The sequence below is a fragment of the Trichosurus vulpecula genome, chromosome 1 (genome assembly GCF_011100635.1).
Source record: "Trichosurus vulpecula isolate mTriVul1 chromosome 1, mTriVul1.pri, whole genome shotgun sequence".
In the NCBI taxonomy this organism is placed as follows: domain Eukaryota; kingdom Metazoa; phylum Chordata; class Mammalia; order Diprotodontia; family Phalangeridae; genus Trichosurus; species Trichosurus vulpecula.
Window position 1 is genome coordinate 36246257 of NC_050573.1, and position 21816 is coordinate 36268072.

Here is a 21816-nt window from a genome sequence, read left to right on the forward strand (position 1 = left end):
CCTCCCCTGCCGCCGCTGCCCAGTCCCCATCCACTTTCCCCAAGCCTCTGTCGGCCCAGAGCTGCCTTGTTCGAGGCTGACCTCTAGTGGTTCCGTGGTGCCCCTACACTGCCAGCCCATAGCGGTCTAGGGCACTGGGTCCAATACCTTTTCCCCCGCCCACACTACTTCCCAAGCCTGGTCGGATTGGCACTGAAGGCGGGGGGGGGGGCACATTTGGACGGTGGCGCAAAATCCAGACTCAGTTCTGAGACATCCCACGCTCTAATGCATTTTATTGCTTCCCCTAACCCCTGGCTGGCCCTGGTGCCTCCTGGCTCTTGGAGCGGAAGCTGTACCCTGGGCTGCCCCCAACTCGATGCCATCCAACCTCCTCGTCAGTGAGGGGATGATCATTGGCTCAGAGATTGGGATGAATCCACTAACAGGTAATTATTAAGCACCTAGTCTAGGTCAGTGCAGGGGGCACGGACAAGATGAATGAGTCCCTGCCCTCAGCACCCACTCCCTACATGGCAACGCCCAAACCATTGGGCGCCAGGTCTGTGAGGTTGCCCCGAAGGTTCTGCTCCTCTTCAAACGCCTTAAAGAGCGAATTGAAGTTGCCGGCACCGAAGCCCTTTAAGGGAAGGGGAGGAAGCAAGGAGGAGGGTAGTCAGCCCCTGGGAGGCAGAGGCTGCCCTGCCCCTCTAGTTGGGTCCTGTCCATTCCCCTCCCCTCCCTTGGCCAATCCTTTCTCGACTCCCTTCTCTTCTCCCAGCTCCTCTATTCCCGACTCCTCCCTTCTCTCCTCCAGATCACCTGGTGATTGTGTCTCTGGATAACCTCCAGGAAGACTGTGGGCCGGTCCTGAATGGGCTTGGTGAAAATCTGTAGCAAGTATCCTTTCTCGTCATAATCTACCAGAATCTTCAACTCCTGCCCCAGACAGAGCGGGGAATATGAGAGAGAGGAAAACTGTTTGGAAAACTCCTCTCCAAGTGGAGTAGGGAAGGGGATGGTGCTCTCTGAGCAATGGACTGGAGGATCTCCTCTGAGGCCAGACCCAGGCCTGGCCTTCTGCTTCCTGAGCCTTGTTTCCTGGGCTGCAGGAGCCCACTTACCTGCTCTGGAGCCCCTAGAAAGCCCCCTCCCCACACTATAGAGAACCTTCCCAAAGAATAGTCCCCCCTCCAGAAATCAGGGTGGGTCCATTGTCCTCTAGGAGGCTGGTTGGGGCCACAGTGACCCGGGCCTGAGTATGGAAGTCATAGAATCTTAAAACATAAAAGCTGGAGGCACCTTATAATCAAAAGAGCCTTGGATTCTTGACTTTATGCGTAACCTTGGGCAGGTTGTTAAATACCCCCAGGCCTCTGCTTCCCTCTCCATAAGATGAGTATGGTGAACAAGGTGTACTGTAAGGCCCTCACAGTGTAACTCCTGTGATCACCTAGTTTAACCCCATCATTTAGAAAAGGAGAGTGGAGGGGAAGGATGGCATTGAGAGGGAAGGCATTGAGAAGGGATCGCAAGTACCTTCCCATCCTGGCAGTAGGGCTATGGCCTTCTACAGAGGATCTTAGCCCTCCCTCACTCAAATCAAAGTCGACTGCAAGTCATGTCATCATTTCCCTGATGTCATGGTCCTCTTTGAGAATGAAGGATGAACACACAACAACAGAGGACCTCAGATCTAAGAGCTGGAAGTGACCTCTTAGGCCATAAATCCAATCCCCTCTTTTTACAGATAGGGACCTGAGGCCTAGACAGTTTAACATGACTTGCCCAAGGTCACGCATCTAGTGAGTGTCAGAGCTGGGATTTGAACTGCAAGCCCAGCATTCTTTTTACTTTGCCAAGATGCCTTTTTCCAGGGCAAGTTTCTTTCCCTTCCTTGTGCTGACCCCCAAGGTAGCCTCTTCTGAGGAAAGGCAGCCTTGTGGTCTCTTGAGGTGTGTTTTCTCCTCATGGCACCTTCTTCCTAGACCAACCCATTGGCCATAGTGTTGCCATTGGTCCCAGAAGCAAAAGTTGTCCATGATGGCTCTGCCTGCCAGGGATAGAAAGGGCTCCTGGCCAGAAAAGGCTGCACTGGGATGGTGGGAAGGAAACTGGAAGCCCAGAGGGTTCGAGAATCATTTACCTCCAACATGTCTATGCTCTCCTTCACTTGGATCTTGGCAGATTTGAGCCCCTCCCTAAGCTGCTTGTAGTAGGTGGAGGGGACACTCAGGAACTCCATGCCTCGAGCCCTCAGATGGGTAATCTGCCCAGGGAGAGTTTGAGATTAGGGATGCTGGCCTCACCTTCCCTTTTCCTTCCTCCACCTTTTCTTACCCCGAGCCCATAGCCACAACGTAGGGGCTCAGACAGGCCAAAGCCAAAGGATCAGAAACCTAGCGCTGGATGGGACCCCAGAGGCCATCAGACTCATCTTCCTCACTTTACACGTGATGAAGGCATGGGAGAAATGACAAAAATAAACCAAAGTAAAGAAAGCGTTAAGGTCAGAATTTGAACTCTGGGCCTCTGACTCTATAGCCAGTTCTCTGCCTACTGTTGTTATTCAGTTGATGTCCGACTTTTCTATTTGGGGTTTTCTTGGCAAAGATACTGGAATGTTTTGCCATTTTCTTCTCCAGCTCATTTTACAGATGAGGAAACTGAGGCAGAGTTAGGCGACTTGCCCAGGGTCACACAGCTAGTGTCTGAGGCTAGATTTGAACACATAAAGATGAATCTTCCTGACTCCGGGCCTGGCACTCGATCCACTGCGCCACCCAGCTATTTACTATACTAAGAGGCAACCTAGATCTAATTCCAACTCCTCCACCCTACCCTCAATCAGCTGGCTGTATCTCCCTCCCCTCTCCAGGCCTCATTATATTCCTCTGGGGATGGGGAGGGAAGGGAGAAGTAGTGTAGAGGTACAAAAGAACCAGCCCATGACCGAACTGGATCAACTGTTCCCTCCTATGTCTGAAAGCAGCCTGTACCCCTCACCCAAACCCCCGAATCCCCATCCTACCTCATGTCCCTGGGAGTCCCAGCCATCTGCCCCATCCTGATTACACCACTCATCCATGCCCACCAGCCGCAGGAAAATTCCCATCTGCCCTAAAAACTCTCTAAAATCCCACCAGACGATTAATAGAGAGGAGACCAGGCTGGCCAGCTCCTCACTCACCGCAGAGATGATATCAGGGGTTGACATGGCAATGTGCTGCACCCCAGCCCCGCCGTAATAGTCCACATATTCCTGGAGAGGGATAGAGAGAAGAAAGATGGCAGGTCCAAAGTCAGAGCCACAACTAGACTGAGGCGACCAGGGCTTGCTCCCAGAGGGGCTGAACTCTAGAGGTGCGCACTTCCCCTCCGTGTCTCTGAATCTCGCTTTGTTGTTGCCCACTCACCTGTACCATAGTGTGACACAAGTGGCCCCCCACTCCCCTAGCTACTGAATCGATAGTTGGACCATCCTCTCTACCACCCCAACTGCTTTCTTTGTATCTCAGAAAGATTTCTTAGCTATAGCTCTCTCCCAGGTCTAATGCAATCAGAGGCGGATCTAAATGTCCTTCCCATAATGATAACTGACACTCACATAGGGCTTTAAGGTTTGCATAGGGCTTTATAGACATTACCTCATTTTGGCAGCCCTGTGAGAGGGACATTATTACACCCGGGTCAGAGATGAATAAACTGAGACTCAGTGAGGTGAAGAGACCACCTCATAGACATACGGTTAGCAAGCGTCAGAGGTAGAATTCAAATCCAGATCTCCCTGTCTCTGAGTCCAGCCATTAAGCTAGCTACTGTGTCACAGATTCCAAAATCTGTACCTCTTATATACCTAGTGCCCTGTTGAGGTCAGCCGCCAAAGTTGTCTTTGGTCTTGTGCAAGGAGTCAGCCCCTCTGCTTGTTAAACATTGCTTCCATTGAGATAACACTTTAAGGTTTGCAGAATGCTCATCTGATTCCAGAAGCAACCTTGTGAGGTTCTATTAGACCCATTCGAAAGATAAGAAACTGAGGCTCAAGAAGACATGGTCGAGTACATAGAGGGCTGGACCTAAGAGTGAGGAAGATCTGAATTTGAATTCCATATCCCATGCCTGCTACATGTGTGACCCTGGGCAATCACTGAGCTTTTCTGAGCCTTAGTCAATCAACTAGCATTTATTAAGTGCCGACTGTATCCCAGGCACTATGCTAAGTGCTGAGGCTACAAAGAAAGGCAAAAGACAGTCCTTGCCCTCAGAGAGCTCACAGTCTAATGGGAAGAAAACCTGCAAACAACTATGTTTCTTTAAAATGCCACAAATAATATAAAAATAGAGACAAGCAACAGAGGGAAGTCATCTCCAGGAGGGAACCTACCTCTGGGTGAGAACTTCAGGTTCTATACATCAGTAAAATGGGAACAAAAATACCTAGAACACCTGCTTTCACAAGGTTGAAAGGCTGGAAGATCATACACATTGGCTCTTTGAAAACCTGTAACCCCATTTGAATGTTAGCTATTATTAATGTAGATGGGACTTTTAAGTGGCTTAACCTTGTTGGGTCCCAGTTTGTTCATCTGTAAAGCGATCAGGTTGGACTTGGAGGCAGCTCACGGATAGAGCACTAGGCTCAGAGTCAGGAAGACCTGAATTTGAATCCTTCCTTGGACCCACTTTAACCAGTCTGTGCTTCTTTGGACCCACTTTAACCAGTCTGTGCTTCTGTTTCCTCATTTGTTTGACTCAATGATCTCTAAGGTCCCTCCTAGCTACAAATCTTAGAATCCTATGACTTAGTCCGTCACACACTTAGTTAAGTGTCTGAGTCAGGATTTGAACCCAGGCCCACCTAACTCCAGGTCTACAGCTTGGCAAACGACATCATATTCCCTCACTTTCCCCCTCTGCCTCCAGTCCCTTCCATTGCTGGCTGACTCCTAGACACCTAGGGGGAGCTGGCTGGGTATCTCTGGGTATTACCTGAATCTGTGACTTCTTCCTGCCCATGGCAGGCTCATTGATGGGCATCTTGATGGTCTCTTCATAATTGGCCATCACGATGGATCGCAGGGAGCTGAACTCTGTGTGTACTTGCTTGTCGTCCACTGACCAGAAGCGGTGAAACATAAGGTTCTTCTTGTACCTGGGAAAGCCACCCAAGGGTGAGACAGCAGAACTCAGGTTCCCGAGCAGTCAATAAGTATTTATTGGAGAGAAACCAGAGGAGTACCTAGCAATTTTAATGCCCAGGGAGAGCAGCAGAAGATGAGCCCTCCATCAGCTTTAATGACAAAATCATTTGGGGTGTAGGATGGGACAGGAAGAGACCTTGAGATCTCACCCCATATCAGGGAGATAGTGACCCTGAAACAATAGGATCCCATGGGCAGAGGCTATGGGCTGGCCCAAGGCTGATGCTGGAGAGACCCCCTGCTGGGCAGGGCCAGAATGGGCAAGAGCTCACCTGGTGGGAGTTTTCCATCAGTGAAGACCTGCCTGCCATCTGCTGGCTTCCTATTTTTAGCTAATTATTCTTGCTAGCTAGGTGCTAAGTTCAGTTGTCTCCATGCTGTTAAAGGATTGTGAGTGTTATCCTTACCCTGGAAATGAGTTTATTAAGTATAGGCAGGGCCCTCTAAATTTTGGGATCCTGTGGCAAAGGCCCAGTCACCTCACCCTAATTAAGGTTCTATGAGCTATTTATTGATGCTGAACATCCATAGGTCCTTAGAAGAGGATTTTTAGAAGCTGGAAAGCCCCTTAGAACATAGAAGATCAGAACTGGGAGGGGCCTCAGAACAGGGGATGTCAGGGTTGGGAGGGGCCTGAGAACAGGGGATGTCAGAGCTGGGAGGGGCCTCAGAACAGGGGATGTCAGGGTTGGGAGGGGCCTGAGAACAAGGGATGTCAGAACTGGGAGGCGCCTTAGAACAGGGAATATCCCAGGAATGGGAGGAATCTTAGAACAGAGAATGTCAGTGTTGGGAGGGGTCTCAGAACAGGGAATGTCAGAGCTGGGAGGGGCCTCAGAACAGGGGATGTCAGAACTGGGAGGGGCCTCAGAACAGGGGATGTCAGAGCTGGGAGGGACCTCAGGACAGGGGATGTCAGGGCTGGGAGGGGCCTCAGAACAGGGAATGTCAGAGCTGGGAGGGGCCTCAGGACAGGGGATGTCAGAGCTGGGAGGGGCCTTAGAATGTGGAACATTGGAGCTTGAAGCAATTGTGGACAGAGGGCGGTGTGAGTCCCACCGCCCTTAGCCCGGTCAGATTACATCAGGACCAGCGTTGTACGCTCAGTTCTGGGTTGCCATAGTTTGGGAAGGATGCGGACAAACTGTAGACTGTCCAGAGAAGGGCAATAAGGGTGGCGAGGCACCGATTTCTTCCACTGTTCTTTATATCCATCTGCTCCCGCTGGTCGCTACCTCGGGAAAGTCACTTGACCTACCTTGGTGAGCCTCAGTTTCTTTATCTGTAAAGTGAGGGGGCCGGACTAAATGACCTCTGAAATCTGTTCTAGATTTAAATCTGTAATTCTTCAGTTAACAGGAAACTGAAGTCCAGAGAGATTATCCAAGTTGTTCAATTCACTGGAGTCAGTGGCAAAGTCAGAATTTGAACTCGGGTCTCCTGATCCAAATGCAGTGTCCTTTCCACCACACCAGCCCGCTGAATACTTTATCCTGTAAACCTTCTCTGACTTGCTTCTTCATACTCCATTTCCCCATGACCCTTCAGCCCTTCAAGGCTATTCTTGGGTCGCTTCCATGGTTGGATATGATTCATTTCCCCAACTCAGCTGTAATCTCCAAGAGTAGAGAAACTCTCTTTCCTTCTGGCTGCCCTCCTAGAGTGCCTGAGCTACAGCTATCTCTCTGTAATGGACTCTTATTTCGTATTAAGGTTTGGCTCAGTGACTGTTCTTTTGGTCCTGCCATTGACATTCCGGGGGCCTCTAAGTGGGACCTAGTTCTTGCCTAGAGAACCAGAGAGAGCTAGGTGCTATAAGGAGGAAAGATGCCCAGGTTAGAGGCTCAAGTGGGGTCAAGGTTCCTGAGAGGATGGGGGCTCTCTATCTCCAGGCACAAGGCCCTGAACATAGTAGGAATTCACTGATATTTGTTAACGGATGGATAGATGGAGGGATGGACAGATAAGTGGACAAGTGGATGGCTGGGTGGATGGCTGGATAGGTGGATGGGTAGATAGGTGGTTGGCAGATAGATGGATGGGTGGATGGGTGGATGGATGGATAGATGGATTGGCAGATAGATGGATGGTTGGATGGATAGATGAATGAATAGGTAGATGATGGATAGATGATTAGATAAATGGATGGATAGATGGATTGGTAGATAGATGGATGGGTAGATTCATAGATAGATTGACAGGTGGATGGATAGATGGATGGATGGATGGATAGGTGGATGGCTAGATAGATGGATGGCTGTATAGGTGAAAATAGATAGGTGATTGGCAGATGGATGGGTGGATAGATGAATGGATGGATAGGTAGATGGATGGATAGATGTATTGGCAGATAGATGGATGGTTGGATGGATGGATGGATGGATAGGTAGATGGATGGAGAGATGATTGTCAGATAGATGGATGGTTGGATGGTTGGATGGATGGATGGGTGGATAGGTAGATGGATGGATAGATGTATTGGCAGATAGATGGATGGTTGGATGGATGGATGGATGGATAGGTAGATGGATGGATAGATGTATTGGCAGATAGATGGATGGTTGGATAGATGGATGGATGGATTGGCAGATAGATGGATGGGTAGATTCATAGGTAGATTGGCTGGCAGAAAGGCAGATAGGTGGAGGAATGGATGGATAGCCAGCACACTATTTGGACTTTCATTTTCTCCACTTAAAATGTAGAGAAGATGGGCTGGAACAAAGGTTGGGGTCCTAGGCCTCTGCAAAGAAAGTCGTTACTATAGATGACAGGAAGTCAGGGGACCCACCCTACTTAACTACTCACCAGTCTGCTGTTGGCTCCATCTCCTGGTCAGGCTGATTCCCCACAACATGGTCAATCATAGCCAATTTGCAATCTGGCCTGGAAGAGGGAAGGGAAATCTGAGGGGTGTGGGGTAGGTACCCAGCCCCAACCTTTAGCCTTGGGAGTCAGGAAAACCTGGAATGTCAGAGTTGGAAGGGACCTCGAGATTATTTGGTTCAATTTCTTCATTTTACCAATGGGAAAACTGAGATCCAGATATTTCGATTCAATGAGCATTTATTCAATTGACCTCTGGACCTCCAGTGATCTCTCTCTCTGCTCCCCTCAGGTGGTTCTACTCAGTTCCTGGTTTGGAGAATGAATGAGTCCACTTTTACCTCAGCCCCTTCTCCCAAACCCCCTCCCCAGCTAGGCACCCCTTAGACCCTAAACCATCCAGTGAACTGGTGAGACACCAAGCCTACCCAGGCATGGCTATCTTCCCTGAAACCCATTTGTACACACCTAGGTGGCGCCACAGTGCACAGAGCCCTGGGCCTGGAGTCAGGAAAACTCATGTTCCTGAGTTCAAATCTAGCCTCAGACACTTACTAGCTGTGTGACCCTGGGCAAGTCACTTAACCCTGTTTGCTTCAGTTTCCTCACCTGAAAAACAAGCTGGAGAAGGAAATGGCAAACCACTCCAGTATCATCTTCAAGAAAACCCCGAAGAGTCAGAACATGACTGCAACAACTCAACAGCAACATGTCTGCCCCCCAACACACACACACACACACACACACCTCCTCTGCTTTTAGCTTTTTAACCTTGAGCAAAGTCACATCCCTTCTCTGGCCTATTTCCTCATCTGTAAAATGAGGGAGTTAGACTAGGCAGCCTCTGAGGCCCCTTCCAGTTCTAGACCCAGGATCCTAACATCAAATAAGGTAGGCTATGATTGTGTTTGCCCCTGTCACGGAGGGGAACTATGCAAGTCCAAGTTGTAGGTGAGAGGTTTTTGACCCTTTTGGTGTATGTGTTCTGGCCCCAACTGGCACTCTGCTGAAGCCAAAGGATTCTTTCCCAGAGTCATGATTTTAAGTACATAAAATAAAACATATAGGATGACAATGGAAATCAATTACAGTTACCCTTCCACATCCCAGGAATTAGGGGTGCAGCCCCCCACATCTGAAAAATCCAGAGAAGTCTGAATCATTATGGTATTAAAAGGTAAAATATATTAATATTATGTAATACTATACATATATTTTATGCATTTCTGAGTTTCTAAACTTTTTCTGTGTCAACTGATGGCTTTCTTGCATCCTCTGCAGCTTCTTCAAAATTCCCCCAAAATTCCCACTTAATTTATTATGCCAACCCACGATATATCGAAACTGCCCTGGCTGTGATGTGGCATTGAAATAATTATCAGAACATGAAAAAAAACCAAATTCCCAGACCCCAGTTTAAGAACCTGTGCTACCTGCCCCACCCCACCTCCCCGCTTCTCCCTTGGACCCTTTGTAAGGAAGAGTCTTGGCCCTGAGGGAGTGGGGCAGGGGCAGGGAGAGGGCTGGGGGCACTCACAGCTTCGGGAGCAAGGGGTCCTGGAATCGAGGGGCCTCAAAGCCAGGCAGGAAGGGTCCGGTATAATTCAGTTTTTCCACCAGGGTGTGTGTGGTGTCTCCGTACTGTGGGCACAGGAAAACACCCCACCCCCAACCCCACTGAGTTTAATCCCTCTGAAAGAAGTGATCCTGATTCTTTGACCTGGGCTCTCCTTTCTCCTCCTTGCCCCTAACTTTGATTTGATAGACTAAGGAAAGAAGAGGGCTGCTGGGCTCCCACCCAGAGCCTCCCAGTACCCCTCTGTGCTATGGTTAATGGAAGGAATCATGACCAGACACCCACCTTTACCCTTACACACAGAATAAGCAGGAAAAGGCAATAGGTGGTATTGAGGTCAGACATTAAGCAAAACTTTCTATCTATAAGATGGTAAAAGCAGAGTCCTACCGAAATAGGAATTTTTGTGCCAGGGACAAATGGCACAGAAGGTACCCTCAGTTGAGGGAGTAGAAACCCCTAAAAAACCCCCAGGATCTGGTTAATGCTGGGGAGTCAAGAGGAACAGAACAAAGTAAAGGGGGAATTTTATCGGGTGGAATAAATGCTCCTGAAGAGCATTTCACTTTTGGCTATGAATCCTACAGTGCCTAGCACACAGTAGGTGTTTAATCAGTGCTCGATTGATTTCATATAAGTGATTGACTCTCTTGTTTCTCTAGATGCTAAAGGATTCTATGTTCTCTCAGCACCCTCTAAATTTGTCACATTGGGACAAAGCCCCAGTTACCCTACCCTCATTATAGCTCTGGTTTAGGTCCTGGAATAAGGGTGAATGAAAGAGAATTTGGGAACCAATGCCACCTCCCCCACATCCCGATGGATTGAGAACAGTGAGGGGAGAGAAGGATTTCCTATTGGGTATCATGGGGTACAGGAAGGGTCTGATTGCCCAGTGGACAGGGCTCAGCATATACTCACCGTTTGCAGTACAGCAAATTTCACCCTTCCAAACTTGTCCTGTTCTATCCACGGCTCCTTCACGATAACCGCACCTCTTTCCCGGGCTTTCTGCATTGGAGAGGACAGCGCTCATCTTGAGAACATGACTTCTTCCTGACCTAACCCACAACCTGGCCTAGGACTAGCCCGGGAAGCTCACTTATGAAACCAAACAGCAGGCTCAGATGGGCTTTACTGGGGCAGAGCTGGGCCTCCATAATCCTGCCAGCTCACATACTGAACCTCATAGGAATGGCTGCTTCTCCCCACTCCCTAACATAACCCTGCTTGGGACGCCTGCCCCTCCACCCCAAGAGAAAGAGGCCCTTCTGGCCTAGAATAGAGGCATTGATTCAGAGAGAGCCACTCAACTCAGCTTAGGGCTCCAGCCCATCCCCAGAATGTTCCAAGGGTATAGGAAAACTAGAATAACATAGACATATAATATTGATAACTTACATTTATAACATTAATTACATATATTTACACTTTAAAATGTACCAAGAGCTCTACAGATGACATCTCATTGGAGCTTGATGACAACCTTGTGGTTAGGTATTGGCGGGGCGGGGTGGGATAGATGGATTGCGGGACTGACCTAGTGATTTCATTGGCATGAGAATCTCTCTAGGAGAAACTCTATTTACCATTGGAGGGCATTATTTTCTCTGAAACTTATAGTCTTTATATATAATATTTTATTTCTCTCCAATTATATGTTAAAACAATTTTTAACACTTCTTTTAAAATTTTGAGTTTCAAATCCACTCCCTCCCTCCTTCCTTCCCCACTCTCTTCTTTGAGACAGTAAGCAGCCCTATATAGACACTTACAATCTTTAGATAATTACCAAATTGCTGAATCCCCTATTATTTCCAAAGTCAAACATAAAATCCAATTTGATATTCAAAGCTCTTCAGAGCCTAGACCCTTCCTACCTTTCCCATCTTCTGACACTTTACTTGCCTCCATGCACTCAATGACTCAAAGACATTGGCCTGCTTTCTGTTCTTCACACGTTGACTCAATCTCCCACCTCCACACCATTGCCCTGGCTGTCCCCCTTATCTAGAATGCCACCCTTCTCATCTCCATCTCCTTGGTTTCCTTCAAGACTCAGCTCAGATCTCATCTTTTCCCATCTCTCTTTAATGTTACTATCCTTCCTCTGAGATTACCTTCTATCTAGTCCATATATATTTCATTGTTAATTGGTCACTTTACAGCCGTATCTAACTCTTTGCAACCCCATTTGGGATTTTTTTTTGGCAAAGAGACTGGAGTAGTTTGCCATTTCCTTCTCCAACTCATTTTACAGATGAGGAAACTGAGGCAAACAGGATGAAGCGACTTGCCCAGGGTCACACAGCTAATATGAGTCTGAGGCTGGATTTGAACTCATATCTTCCTGACTCCAGGCCCTGCACTCTATCCACTCTGCCACCTAACTACCTGTGTCTGTATCTTGCATGTACATAATTGTTTGTATGCTGTCTCCTCCATTACAAGGTGAGCTCCTTGAGAGCAATGTTTTGCCTTTCTCTGTATCTGCAGAACAGAACATAGCACTTAACCATTGCCTGTGGACTTACTGACTGGGGCATTGAGAGGTTGTGCCCAGAATCACACAACCAGCACGTGTCAGGCGCCAGAGGCCAGGGTGGAACCCAGAACTTTCTGACTCTATCCACTGTGCCACAATGTGAATGCCAGGTATTACTGTTCCCAGTTTAGAGATGCAGAAATTGAGGCTTAGGAAGTTTAAATGACCTGCCCAGGGTCACCCAGCTAATAAGGGTCAGAGGCCAGATTTGAACCCCATCTTCCTGAGCAGTCGAGTATTCTATCCATTCAAACACCCACTGTTAGCCAAATTGGTGCAGCTGTCACTCAGGGTCCAGATGAATGGAGTAAGAACACTGCTCTTGAAATGGAAGGATCTGGGTTCTGTCACTTACTATCTGTGTGATGCTGGACAGGTGATTTCTTGACTCTCGGCTCCTTCCTCTGTAAAGTCAGAGGTTTGGACTCAATGGACCTTAAGATTCTATCATTAGTTATTTAATTTCTCTGCAGTGACCTCCAGCAGATAGAGGTATCAATCAATCAGTCTATCTGTATTAAGTACTTTCTATGTATAGTAATACATAGTATGGTAATAAGGCCTGGGGATAGGAGAAAACAGTCACCACCCTCAAGGAGTTTACATTCTAATGGAAAAAGAAATATGTAAAGAATTAGGCACATAGAACAGGCCTGTATGCTCCATGCAATCTGAGCTGGCCTAGGGGACAGGGAAGGGGTCCCCACTTCCCCAGCCCCCCACTCACCTGAACGATGTAGTCACAGTCTTCCACCTCAAAGGAGATGTCCTTCACCCCATCGCCATGTTTTACCAGGTGGTCACCCATCTCTGTGGGAGGAGAGGGAGAGAACACCCACACCCTTCAGCCCTCATGATCCTAGACCTTCCTGGACTTCAGCCTCCTCCCTGGACCCTCAGCACATCCTCTGCCCACCCCTACTCCCTTCCGCCAAAGGACTCTGGTTTTGTTTTCACACAGCTTCCAAGGAGTGCCCTCACTTGGGAAGGCTTCAGGCTCAGGGCCCAGGACAATGGGACTCCCTCACCTTTGTTTCCAGGATTGAGAGCAGATGAAAAGATGAATATAATCTAGACAAAGGAAGAGAGAAAACAACAGTGTGGTTTCCTTATCAGACCTCTTCTTCCCTCACTGCCAAATGGGCATCAGAAGAATATTTGTTGTCTCCACCAACATTGCCTCCCCCGCCCAGGGGACTGTGGGCAAACACATCTCTCCATGTCCCCAAAGACCACCCAGAAGCTCTTCTCCCCAAACTTTGTCCTTCCCTCTGCAACAGACTTAGACACCCGGGGTCCTACACTCTTATGTCCTCAGGTCTGTATCAGGAGAGGGAGAAGAGATGTAGAAGACCATAAGAAATGACCCCAGTCTCTAAGGACCTTCCAGTCTAGTGAGACAGATTGAACAAACATTTTTAAGCACCTACAATGTGACAAGAATTGTGCTAGACTCTAGGTAGAAAAATCCAAAAGAAAACATTTGACCCAGGAGTTTACATTCTGCTGGGGATGGTGTATGTGGTGGTGGTAGTGGTGATGGTGATGTTGGTGATGGTGTTGGTGATGGTGTTGATGAAGCTGATGGTGGTGGTGGTGATGATGGTGGTGATGGTAATGGTGATAGTATTGGTAATGGTGGTGTTGGTGTTGGTGATGGTGGCGGTGATGGTGGTGATGATGGTGATGGTGGTGGTGATGGTGGTGATGGTGGTGATGATGGTGATAGTATTGGTAATGGTGTTGGTGTTGGTGATGGTGATGGTGGCAGTGATGGTGGTGATGATGGTGATGATGGTGGTGATGATGGTGGTGATGGTGGTAGTGGTGATGGTGGTGGTGGTGATAGTGATAGTATTGGTAATGGTGTTGGGAATGGGGATGGGGATGATGATGATGAAGGTAGGGGTGGTGATGATGGTGGTGATGGTGTTGGTGGTGGTGGTGGTGATGATGGTGGTGATGGTGGTGGTGGTGATGGTGGTAGTGATAGTGATAGAATTGGTAATGGTATTGGGGATGGGGATGGGGATGATGGTGGTAGGGGTGGTGATGGTGGTGGTGATGGTGGTGATGGTGGTGGTGATGGTGGTGGTGGTGACAGTGATAGTATTGGTAATGGTGTTGGGGATGGGGATGGGGATGGTGATGATGGTGGTAGGGGTGGTGATGATGGTGGTGATGGTGGTGGTGGTGATGGTGGTAGTGATAGTGATAGAATTGGTAATGGTATTGGGGATGGGGATGGGGATGATGGTGGTAGGGGTGGTGATGGTGGTGGTGATGGTGGTGGTGGTGATAGTGATAGTATTGGTAATGATGTTGGGGATGGGAATGGGGATGGTGATGATGGTGGTAGGGGTGGTGATGATGGTGGTGATGGTGTTGTTGTTGGTGGTGATGATGGTGGTGATGGTGGTGGTGGTGATGATGGTGATGATAGTGATAGAATTGGTAATGGTATTGGGGATGGGGATGGTGATGATGGTGGTAGGGGTGGTGATGATGGTGATAATGGCGGTGGTAGTGGTGAATGTGATGGTGAGGAAAATAAAAGCCTTAAAGGAATCTAAGAATTCCTTGTGCTAGGTGCTGGGGATACCAGTACAAAAGTGACATCTGACAGGGGGAACACAACATGTTCAAAGATAAGGATATGTAAGGTACTAGGCCTGGAGTCAGGAAGATCAGAGTTCAAATAGTTCATCAGACACTTCCTAGCTGTGTGAACCTGGGCCAGTCACTCAGCCTCTGTTTGCCTCAGTTTCTGTATCTATAAAATGGGGACAATGATAGTGCCTACCTCCTTGGGCTGTTGTGAGGATCAAACTACACAGTAACTGTAAAGTGCACACAGCTGGCACTATGTAAATGTTTGTTATTATTACTAATTTACAAAATGAATACCAAGTGATTGGGGGGAACTAGCAAATGGAACAATTAGAGAAGGCCTCTTCAAGAAGGTAATCCTGTGTCACGCATGTGGAGGAGCGGTCTGGATGAAATGCAGAATGCCATTGGCAAGGAGGGGGCAGGGAGCAATTGAAATCAATCTGGAAAGTTCAGGTCAACCACACTGCGAAAGGCTTTAAACACTTAAACAGAGGAATCTGTATTTAATCCCAGAGACCATAGGGAGCCACTTGGAGCTTCTTGGGCAGAGGGGTCAGACTTTAGGAAATCACTCTCACAGCTGAGTAGAGAATTAATAGAGAAGAGAAACTGGAGGCAAGGAATCGTACTGGTCCAAGGCCTAAACTAGGGTGGCGGCCGTGTGAGTGGTGAGAAGGTACCAATGCTCAACACATTGAGGAAGTAGAACCAACAAGACTTGGCAGCCAGTTAGCTGTGAGAGCAGGAGGTAAGGAAGAGGGAGGGGTTGAGAATGATTCCAATTTTTTTAATCTGGGCGACTGGAAGGATGCTGCTGCCCCTCTATGGAAACAGGAAATATGAAGGAGGGGCTGGTGGGTTTAGGAAGAAAGATAAGGAGTTCTGTTTGGGCACACAAAGTTGGAGAAGTCCACAGGGCACCAAGATGGTGCTCTCCACCAGGCAATTTGAAATACAGAACTGGATCTCAGGAGAGAGATATGGGCATTGGGGAATTATCTCTATAGACATGACTGAACCAAAGGGAGCTGATGAGATGAGAGAGAGAGACAGACAGACAGAGAGACGGAGACAGAAACAAAGGTAGAAAGAGAGAGGAGGGGGGAGACAGAGAGACAGAAAGACAGAGAGAAAGAGGAGGGAGGGAGGTGGGAAGAGAGAGAGAAGGGTGAGAGAGAGACAGAGAGACAGACAGAGAGGAGAGACAGAAACAGAGAGAGAGACAGAGAGACACAGAGACAGAGACAGAGACAAAGAAAGAGAGAGGAGGGGGAAGACAGAGAGACAGAAAGACAGAGAGAAAGAGAGGGAGATGGGGAAGGAGAGAGAGAGACAGAGACAGAGAGAGAGAGCAGAGGTCTCAGGAAAGCACCAGGGTTACATGCATACATAGTTGGATAGTTGGCATCTTGATCATTAAAACAAGTTAATAATCCAGGACAGCCAGTAAGTTAAGGGTCCAGAAAAAAGCCAGGAAGACTTCTTGGAGGAGGTGAGCTGGGCCTTAAAGGGTAGTTGCCTGTGAGTCAGCAGAGAGGACCCAGGAGTGTCAAACGATCATAGATGTAAAGTTTGACTAGGACCTTAGAAATCATCTGACCGATGGTAAGCTTCCTGAGGGCAGGAACTATTTCATTTTTGTATCTCCAGCACTTGGCACAGTGCCTAAACAGTAGGTGCTTAATAAATGCTTGTTGCTCAACTGATTGATCCACTCCTACCACCTCATTTTATTTCTGTTATACTAATAGCTTATATTTCATGACATATATTATCTTCATTTTAAGTACATTCTCATTAACATATGGAAACCAAGGTCCTGAAAAACGAGAGAATTGGCCCGAGGTCCCATGGGGGGTTGGAGTTTGGGAGGGTCCAACAGCCTTCCCTGGCCAGGCTGAGAGCACTCACCTTGCCTTGCTTTACCACATGGGATGCCACCTCCCTGGAGCCAGTCTCCAGACCTCGGTAGGCCAATGGGGAGAAGCCCATCTTGTTACAGTAGAAAGAAGCTGCCTGGGAAAGGCACAGGGGGATCAGCACTCAGGACCCAGGACCTTGGGTCAGAGCAGACATCACGGGCTCCCATTAGAGACACACTTCCATTTTCCTTAAGGGGGTGGGGCCCTGCTCAATGGGAGGAATTCTCCCATTTACCTTGTTTTGGGTTCTTGGAGCCTAGCGTCCCATGGATGGGCTGGACTAGGCAGGGGGCAGCTCCGCCAGCTGACCCTGACCCTGGCAGACAAACCATCCGATCCTAGGTCCAATTGCATAAGGCCTCTCCTTTCCCTCCCCCATGGGTTCAAATGACAGCCTGGCCTTCTCCACGTGCCTGCTCCTCCCTTCCCAGGAGCCTATCAGGAGCCTAGGCAGAGCTGTGCCCCTTGCTCCGGGGGCCAAGGTAGACCCCCTCCTTGTTCTCTGCCCTCCTCCTGCTATGCTTCACCCCCGCTTCCTCTTACACATACATACCTGTTTGGCATTTCCAACCCAGAAGGTGACTGAATGGAAGTGGAGGAACCGGCCTCTGGCAGGCTGTGTGGGAATAAGAACACAGGGACACAATTCAGGAGGGCTGTGAGTCTCCAGAACCCTGGAGAAGGGGCTTCTCTCCCTTGGCAGGCTGGAGGGGGAGAGAAGGAAAATCGGAGCTCTCCTACTTCAGAGAGCAAGCCACTCAGCCCTTTCTCTCTCAGAAGTAAAACTGCTCCAGAGATGAATAGTGCAGTTAGGTGGCCCATGAGATAGTACACCCTGGACCTGGAGTCAGGAAGACCTGAGTTCAAATCTGTCTTTGGACACTTACTAGCTGTGTGACCCTGGGTAAGTCACTGAACCCCTTTCTGTCTCAGTTTCTGCACCTGTAAAATGGGCATAGTATTAAGCCCTATCTGCTAGGATTGTGTGAGGATCAAATGAAATAATATTTGTAAAGGTTTGTCAGGTCACAGTGAGTTAATAAAAGGGCCAGGAATAGAATCCAGAACTCATGGCTTCATGTTCACTGCTTTTCCCATTAGACTAAGTAGTTTCTTTTTCCTTTTCTTTTTCTTTTTTTTTCGGAGGGGGGAAGCCAAGGCAATTGGGGTTAAGTGACTTGCCCACGGTCATGCAGCTAGTAAGTGTGTCAAGTGTCTGAGGCTAAATTTGAACTCAGGTCCTCCTGACTCCAGGGCTGGTACTCTATTCACTGTGCCACCTAGCTTCCCCATACTAAGTAGTTTCTTGATGGGAGCAGGGCTAAGCAGCCTGCTTTGGGGGGCCAGGGTAGGAAAGAGTGGGACAGAGCTAGGTAGAACTTCCAGGCCTCAGAGCCAGGGGAGTCAGAACTCCAAGATTAGACATCCCAAGGTAAAAGAGGGACTCCATTCTAGGGATCCATGAAGAGGTCTAGGAGAAAAAATGTAAGCCTCAGAATCAGAAAAGGTCTGAGTGTGAATCTGGCCTCTCAGGAACCTATTAGCTCTGTGCTAGGGTGATTCACTTACCTCTCTGAGTCTTCTATACCCTCTGTAAAACGGAGAGACCCAGGCTGCCTACCTTTCAGGATTATTTTGAGGCTCAGAGGACATAATATAGCTAGCATCATGGAAAGCCTGAAAGTCCTATGGAAATGTAGGCTATTATGAGACTCCTAAGTATTATCCATTCCCTTTCTATGACCCTGTAAGATCAGAAAACTATAGCACCTCCTCTCTGCACCCACCTGGAATCCCAGAATGCCCCGGTCTAACCAGAGTCCAGGCAGAGTCAGAGGCCAAATTCCCTTTGGAAAACACCTGCCCTTCACCGCCCCTCCCACCCCCTACTTCCTTGTTCTACATTGGCCGAAGGCAGTACAAAATAATGGTAATTCATGTTTTTATAATATTTCACATAATTTTTCTATATAATATTTCTAGAATATAATAATATGTATCTATAATGTAATAATTCTATATATTTCTATAATATTTGTGAATCGCTTTCCTCATGCCATCTGGGTGAAGCAGGCAGTACAACTATTACCCTGCCCGTGTTACAGAGACAGAAATTGAGACCCTCTAGAGGGTAAGTGACTTTCTCAAGATCACCTAGCCACTGCTGGAGTACGATTTGCGCTCCTGGTCTTCCTGGCGCAAATTCCGGTGCCCAATCTTCTATGCCCACAGCGTCTCTCCATAGAGAAAAATAGCCAAGAGGGATTAGGGTTAGGTGTTAAAAAAGACTTCTTAAAAGTGAAGGTTATGAGATGATGAAGTCAATATGTTGGTCAGGGATGCTGGACAAGTTTTTAGGGAAAAGGAAGTGAGTTTTCTAGAGGAATGGGTGGCAGGGAAGCTCTGCCCAGAGGCAGGGGCATGAACTTGAGGCTCCCTATGTAATAAGTCACTATAAATGAACCATTGGATTTGGACTGAGAAGACCTGGCTCTGTATGACTTTAGATCAATGGGTCCTGTCTGGACCTTAATCTCTTTCTCTATCAAAGAAGGGCATAGACTAGATGACCTTTAAGGGTCATCATTCTTACTTCCCCCTCTCCTCCAACTTATTGGAATCCTGTCATCTCCCCCTCCCTCTGGGTCACCCATATGATTCCCTTGTTTCCTGTACTCTCTGGTCAAGATAACACCTGGCGGAGATCTAGCCTGGCTTCCTTTGTGACCACAGGCACTGCAGAATTCTGCCTATCTCACTGGTGTGTGAAGTGCCCCACACGGTCCAGCCGTGGCACAACCCGGGTACGGGCCTGCCCAACTCCCCCCACGCCCTTCCCAGCTCTTTCTTACCTTCTCTCCTCGGTCTGTGTAACTTGTCTAAGGAGAAAGAAACAATTAGTCAGACTTGGTAGCCTCAACCCCACATCCCACTCCCTATCCCACCACTGGGGCTGATGTGGGGCTAGAGGCAGAGGAAAGGGATGCCCATGACTGCTGCCCCCTCCCCCCACCCTGCAGGCAGCCAGCCCTTCGAGGCAGTCACCATGATGGGAGAGCTCAGGAGGCCAGAGCAGGGGATGACTCTGTTCGTCTGCGTACACCAGGACTCTCCTCTCCCAGAGGCTCAGGGTGCAGAGGGGAGGCAGCCTAAGGTGTTTTAAGCAGAGCTTGCCCCTCCCCTGGTCCGCCCCCCCATCCACCCCACTGAGTTAGAGTTGGACTGTATGCCAAAGCCCCAGGGTCCAGGATTGGTTGTCATCATTTACAGATCAGGAGATTTGGATTGGCAGGGAGGAGAGAGAGGAGGGCCTGGGGCTAGAGATGTCATTTGGACAAGTCCCAGGCAACTGGAAACACCTGAGCCCAATGACCTCAGCCCCATGTCCCTGGGAGCATCTAACGCAGTTTCCTTAAGCCTACCTGGCTGTATCTGGGGAAAGAGAGATCTAGTAACTAACACCCTGCTTCCCTCCCTGAATCTCCTTCCTTCCTCCTCCCCCTCCTCTCTGGGCTGAACACTTCAAATATTATCTTGCTGGGTCCATACATTAACCCTTTTTTCTTTTCTTTTCTTTTCTTTTCTTTTCTTTTCTTTTCTTTTCTTTTCTTTTCTTTTCTTTTCTTTTCTTTTCTTTTCTTTTCTTTTCTTTTCTTTTCTCTTTTCTCTTCTTTTCTTTTCTTTTCTTTTTTTTTGGAGGGGGGAAGGCCAGGCAGGGCAATTGAGGTTAAATGACTTGCCCAAGGTCACACAGCTAGTAAGTGTGTCAAGTGTCTGAGGCTAGATTTGAACTCAGGTCCTATTATTTTACCCATTTTCCAGTTGAGGAAATGGAGACAGACAGGTAAGTGACTTACCCAGGATCACACAGCTTAGTAAGTATTTGAGGCTGGATTTGAATCCAAGGCTTCCCGACTAGGCTCAGGCAGACAGCCAGCCATCTTCCACTAATGCTCTAAAGCGAGGGATGAGAGGACAAACAATCGACTAGATACAGACAAGATCTCTATAGGATAAACCGGAGAGGAGATCACAGGGAAGGCATTGGTGTTGAGGGGTTGAGGAAGACTTCCTGTACAAGGTGGGACTTTAACTGGAACTTGAAGGAAGTCAGAGTGGTTTTTTAAAAAAAAAGTTTCTATCACTTTCTGAAATCCAGACAATCAACAAAACATACCAAGCCCTGATTTGTAGCATTTTGCTGGGTTGTTTCAGTGTCTTCATGACCCTGTTTGGGGATTTCTTGGCAAAGATTTTCTCCAGCTCATTTTACAGATGGGGAAACTGAGGCAAACAGGGTTAAGTGACTTGCCCAGGGTCACATAGCTAGTAAGTGTCTGAGGCCAGATTTGAACTCATGAAGATGAGGCTTCCTGATCCTAAGCCCAGGGCTCTATCCACTTCAATACCTGGCTGCTTTTGTAGCATTTGCTGAGGTGGAAACGCTCATACTGCAAGTTTAACAATCAACTCTCATACCAAACCAGTATGAGCTGTCACCAATACAGAACAGAGAGCCACCAAGGTCCCTCCCTCACTCAGATCTTCTATAACAGTGGTGCATGACTTCAGTGAATATACACATTCCTGGTTTTTCCTTATCTTGATATTAATAATCACAGAATCTGTAATAAAGTTCAACCAGGGGCTTAAGGTGGACAGAAGTAGGGGGACAGATTTAGGCTTGATGTCAGGGAAACCCTTCTGACATCCGAGATCTCCCAGAGTGCCTTGGCCTGGCTTAGGAGCCAATGGGTTCTCCCTCTCCCAGAGGTCTTTGAGCAAACTTTGGATGACCATCTGTCAAGGATATTGTGGAGGGAAGCACCAGTTGGCCTAGATGGCCTTTCTAATCAAAGCAAGCACAAACAAACTTGAGGCTTTTCACCTTTGGTGTCACTTTGGACAGGTCTGTGCCTACTTCAACAACATTGCTTAAAATTGGCTCCAGAGCCAGAGAGTTGGAGCCATACATGAAAGCCAATCTTATTACTTTGTTGGCATAGCCTCACTGTTGCACTGTTGCAAATGCCAGCTGAGCTGTACATACAGTAAGTACCAGGAATCCAGGGGTATGAAAGGTCATAGAGGCTGGGGAGGCGGGAGAGGGGGAAGATGGCCAGGGAAGGTAGTAGAGAGGAGGACCTTGAAGCA

General features: G+C 48.2%; 1 protein-coding gene across 1 annotated transcript; it reads right to left on the reverse strand.

Annotated features, from left to right (window-relative positions):
* Positions 1 to 258: 258 nt before the first annotated feature.
* Positions 259 to 19806, reverse strand: HPD (4-hydroxyphenylpyruvate dioxygenase). The gene is made up of 14 exons (XM_036758923.1): positions 19708 to 19806; positions 19515 to 19541; positions 17216 to 17278; positions 16652 to 16756; positions 13156 to 13198; positions 12855 to 12937; positions 10504 to 10593; positions 9544 to 9647; positions 7989 to 8066; positions 4969 to 5131; positions 3170 to 3241; positions 2126 to 2248; positions 802 to 918; positions 259 to 619 (listed from the first exon to the last, which is right to left on the reverse strand). Exons 1-14 carry the CDS (start codon positions 19708 to 19710, stop codon positions 509 to 511), a joined length of 1182 nt encoding a protein of 393 aa, XP_036614818.1. The 5' UTR covers positions 19711 to 19806; the 3' UTR covers positions 259 to 508.
* Between the last annotated feature and the right edge of the window lie 2010 nt (positions 19807 to 21816).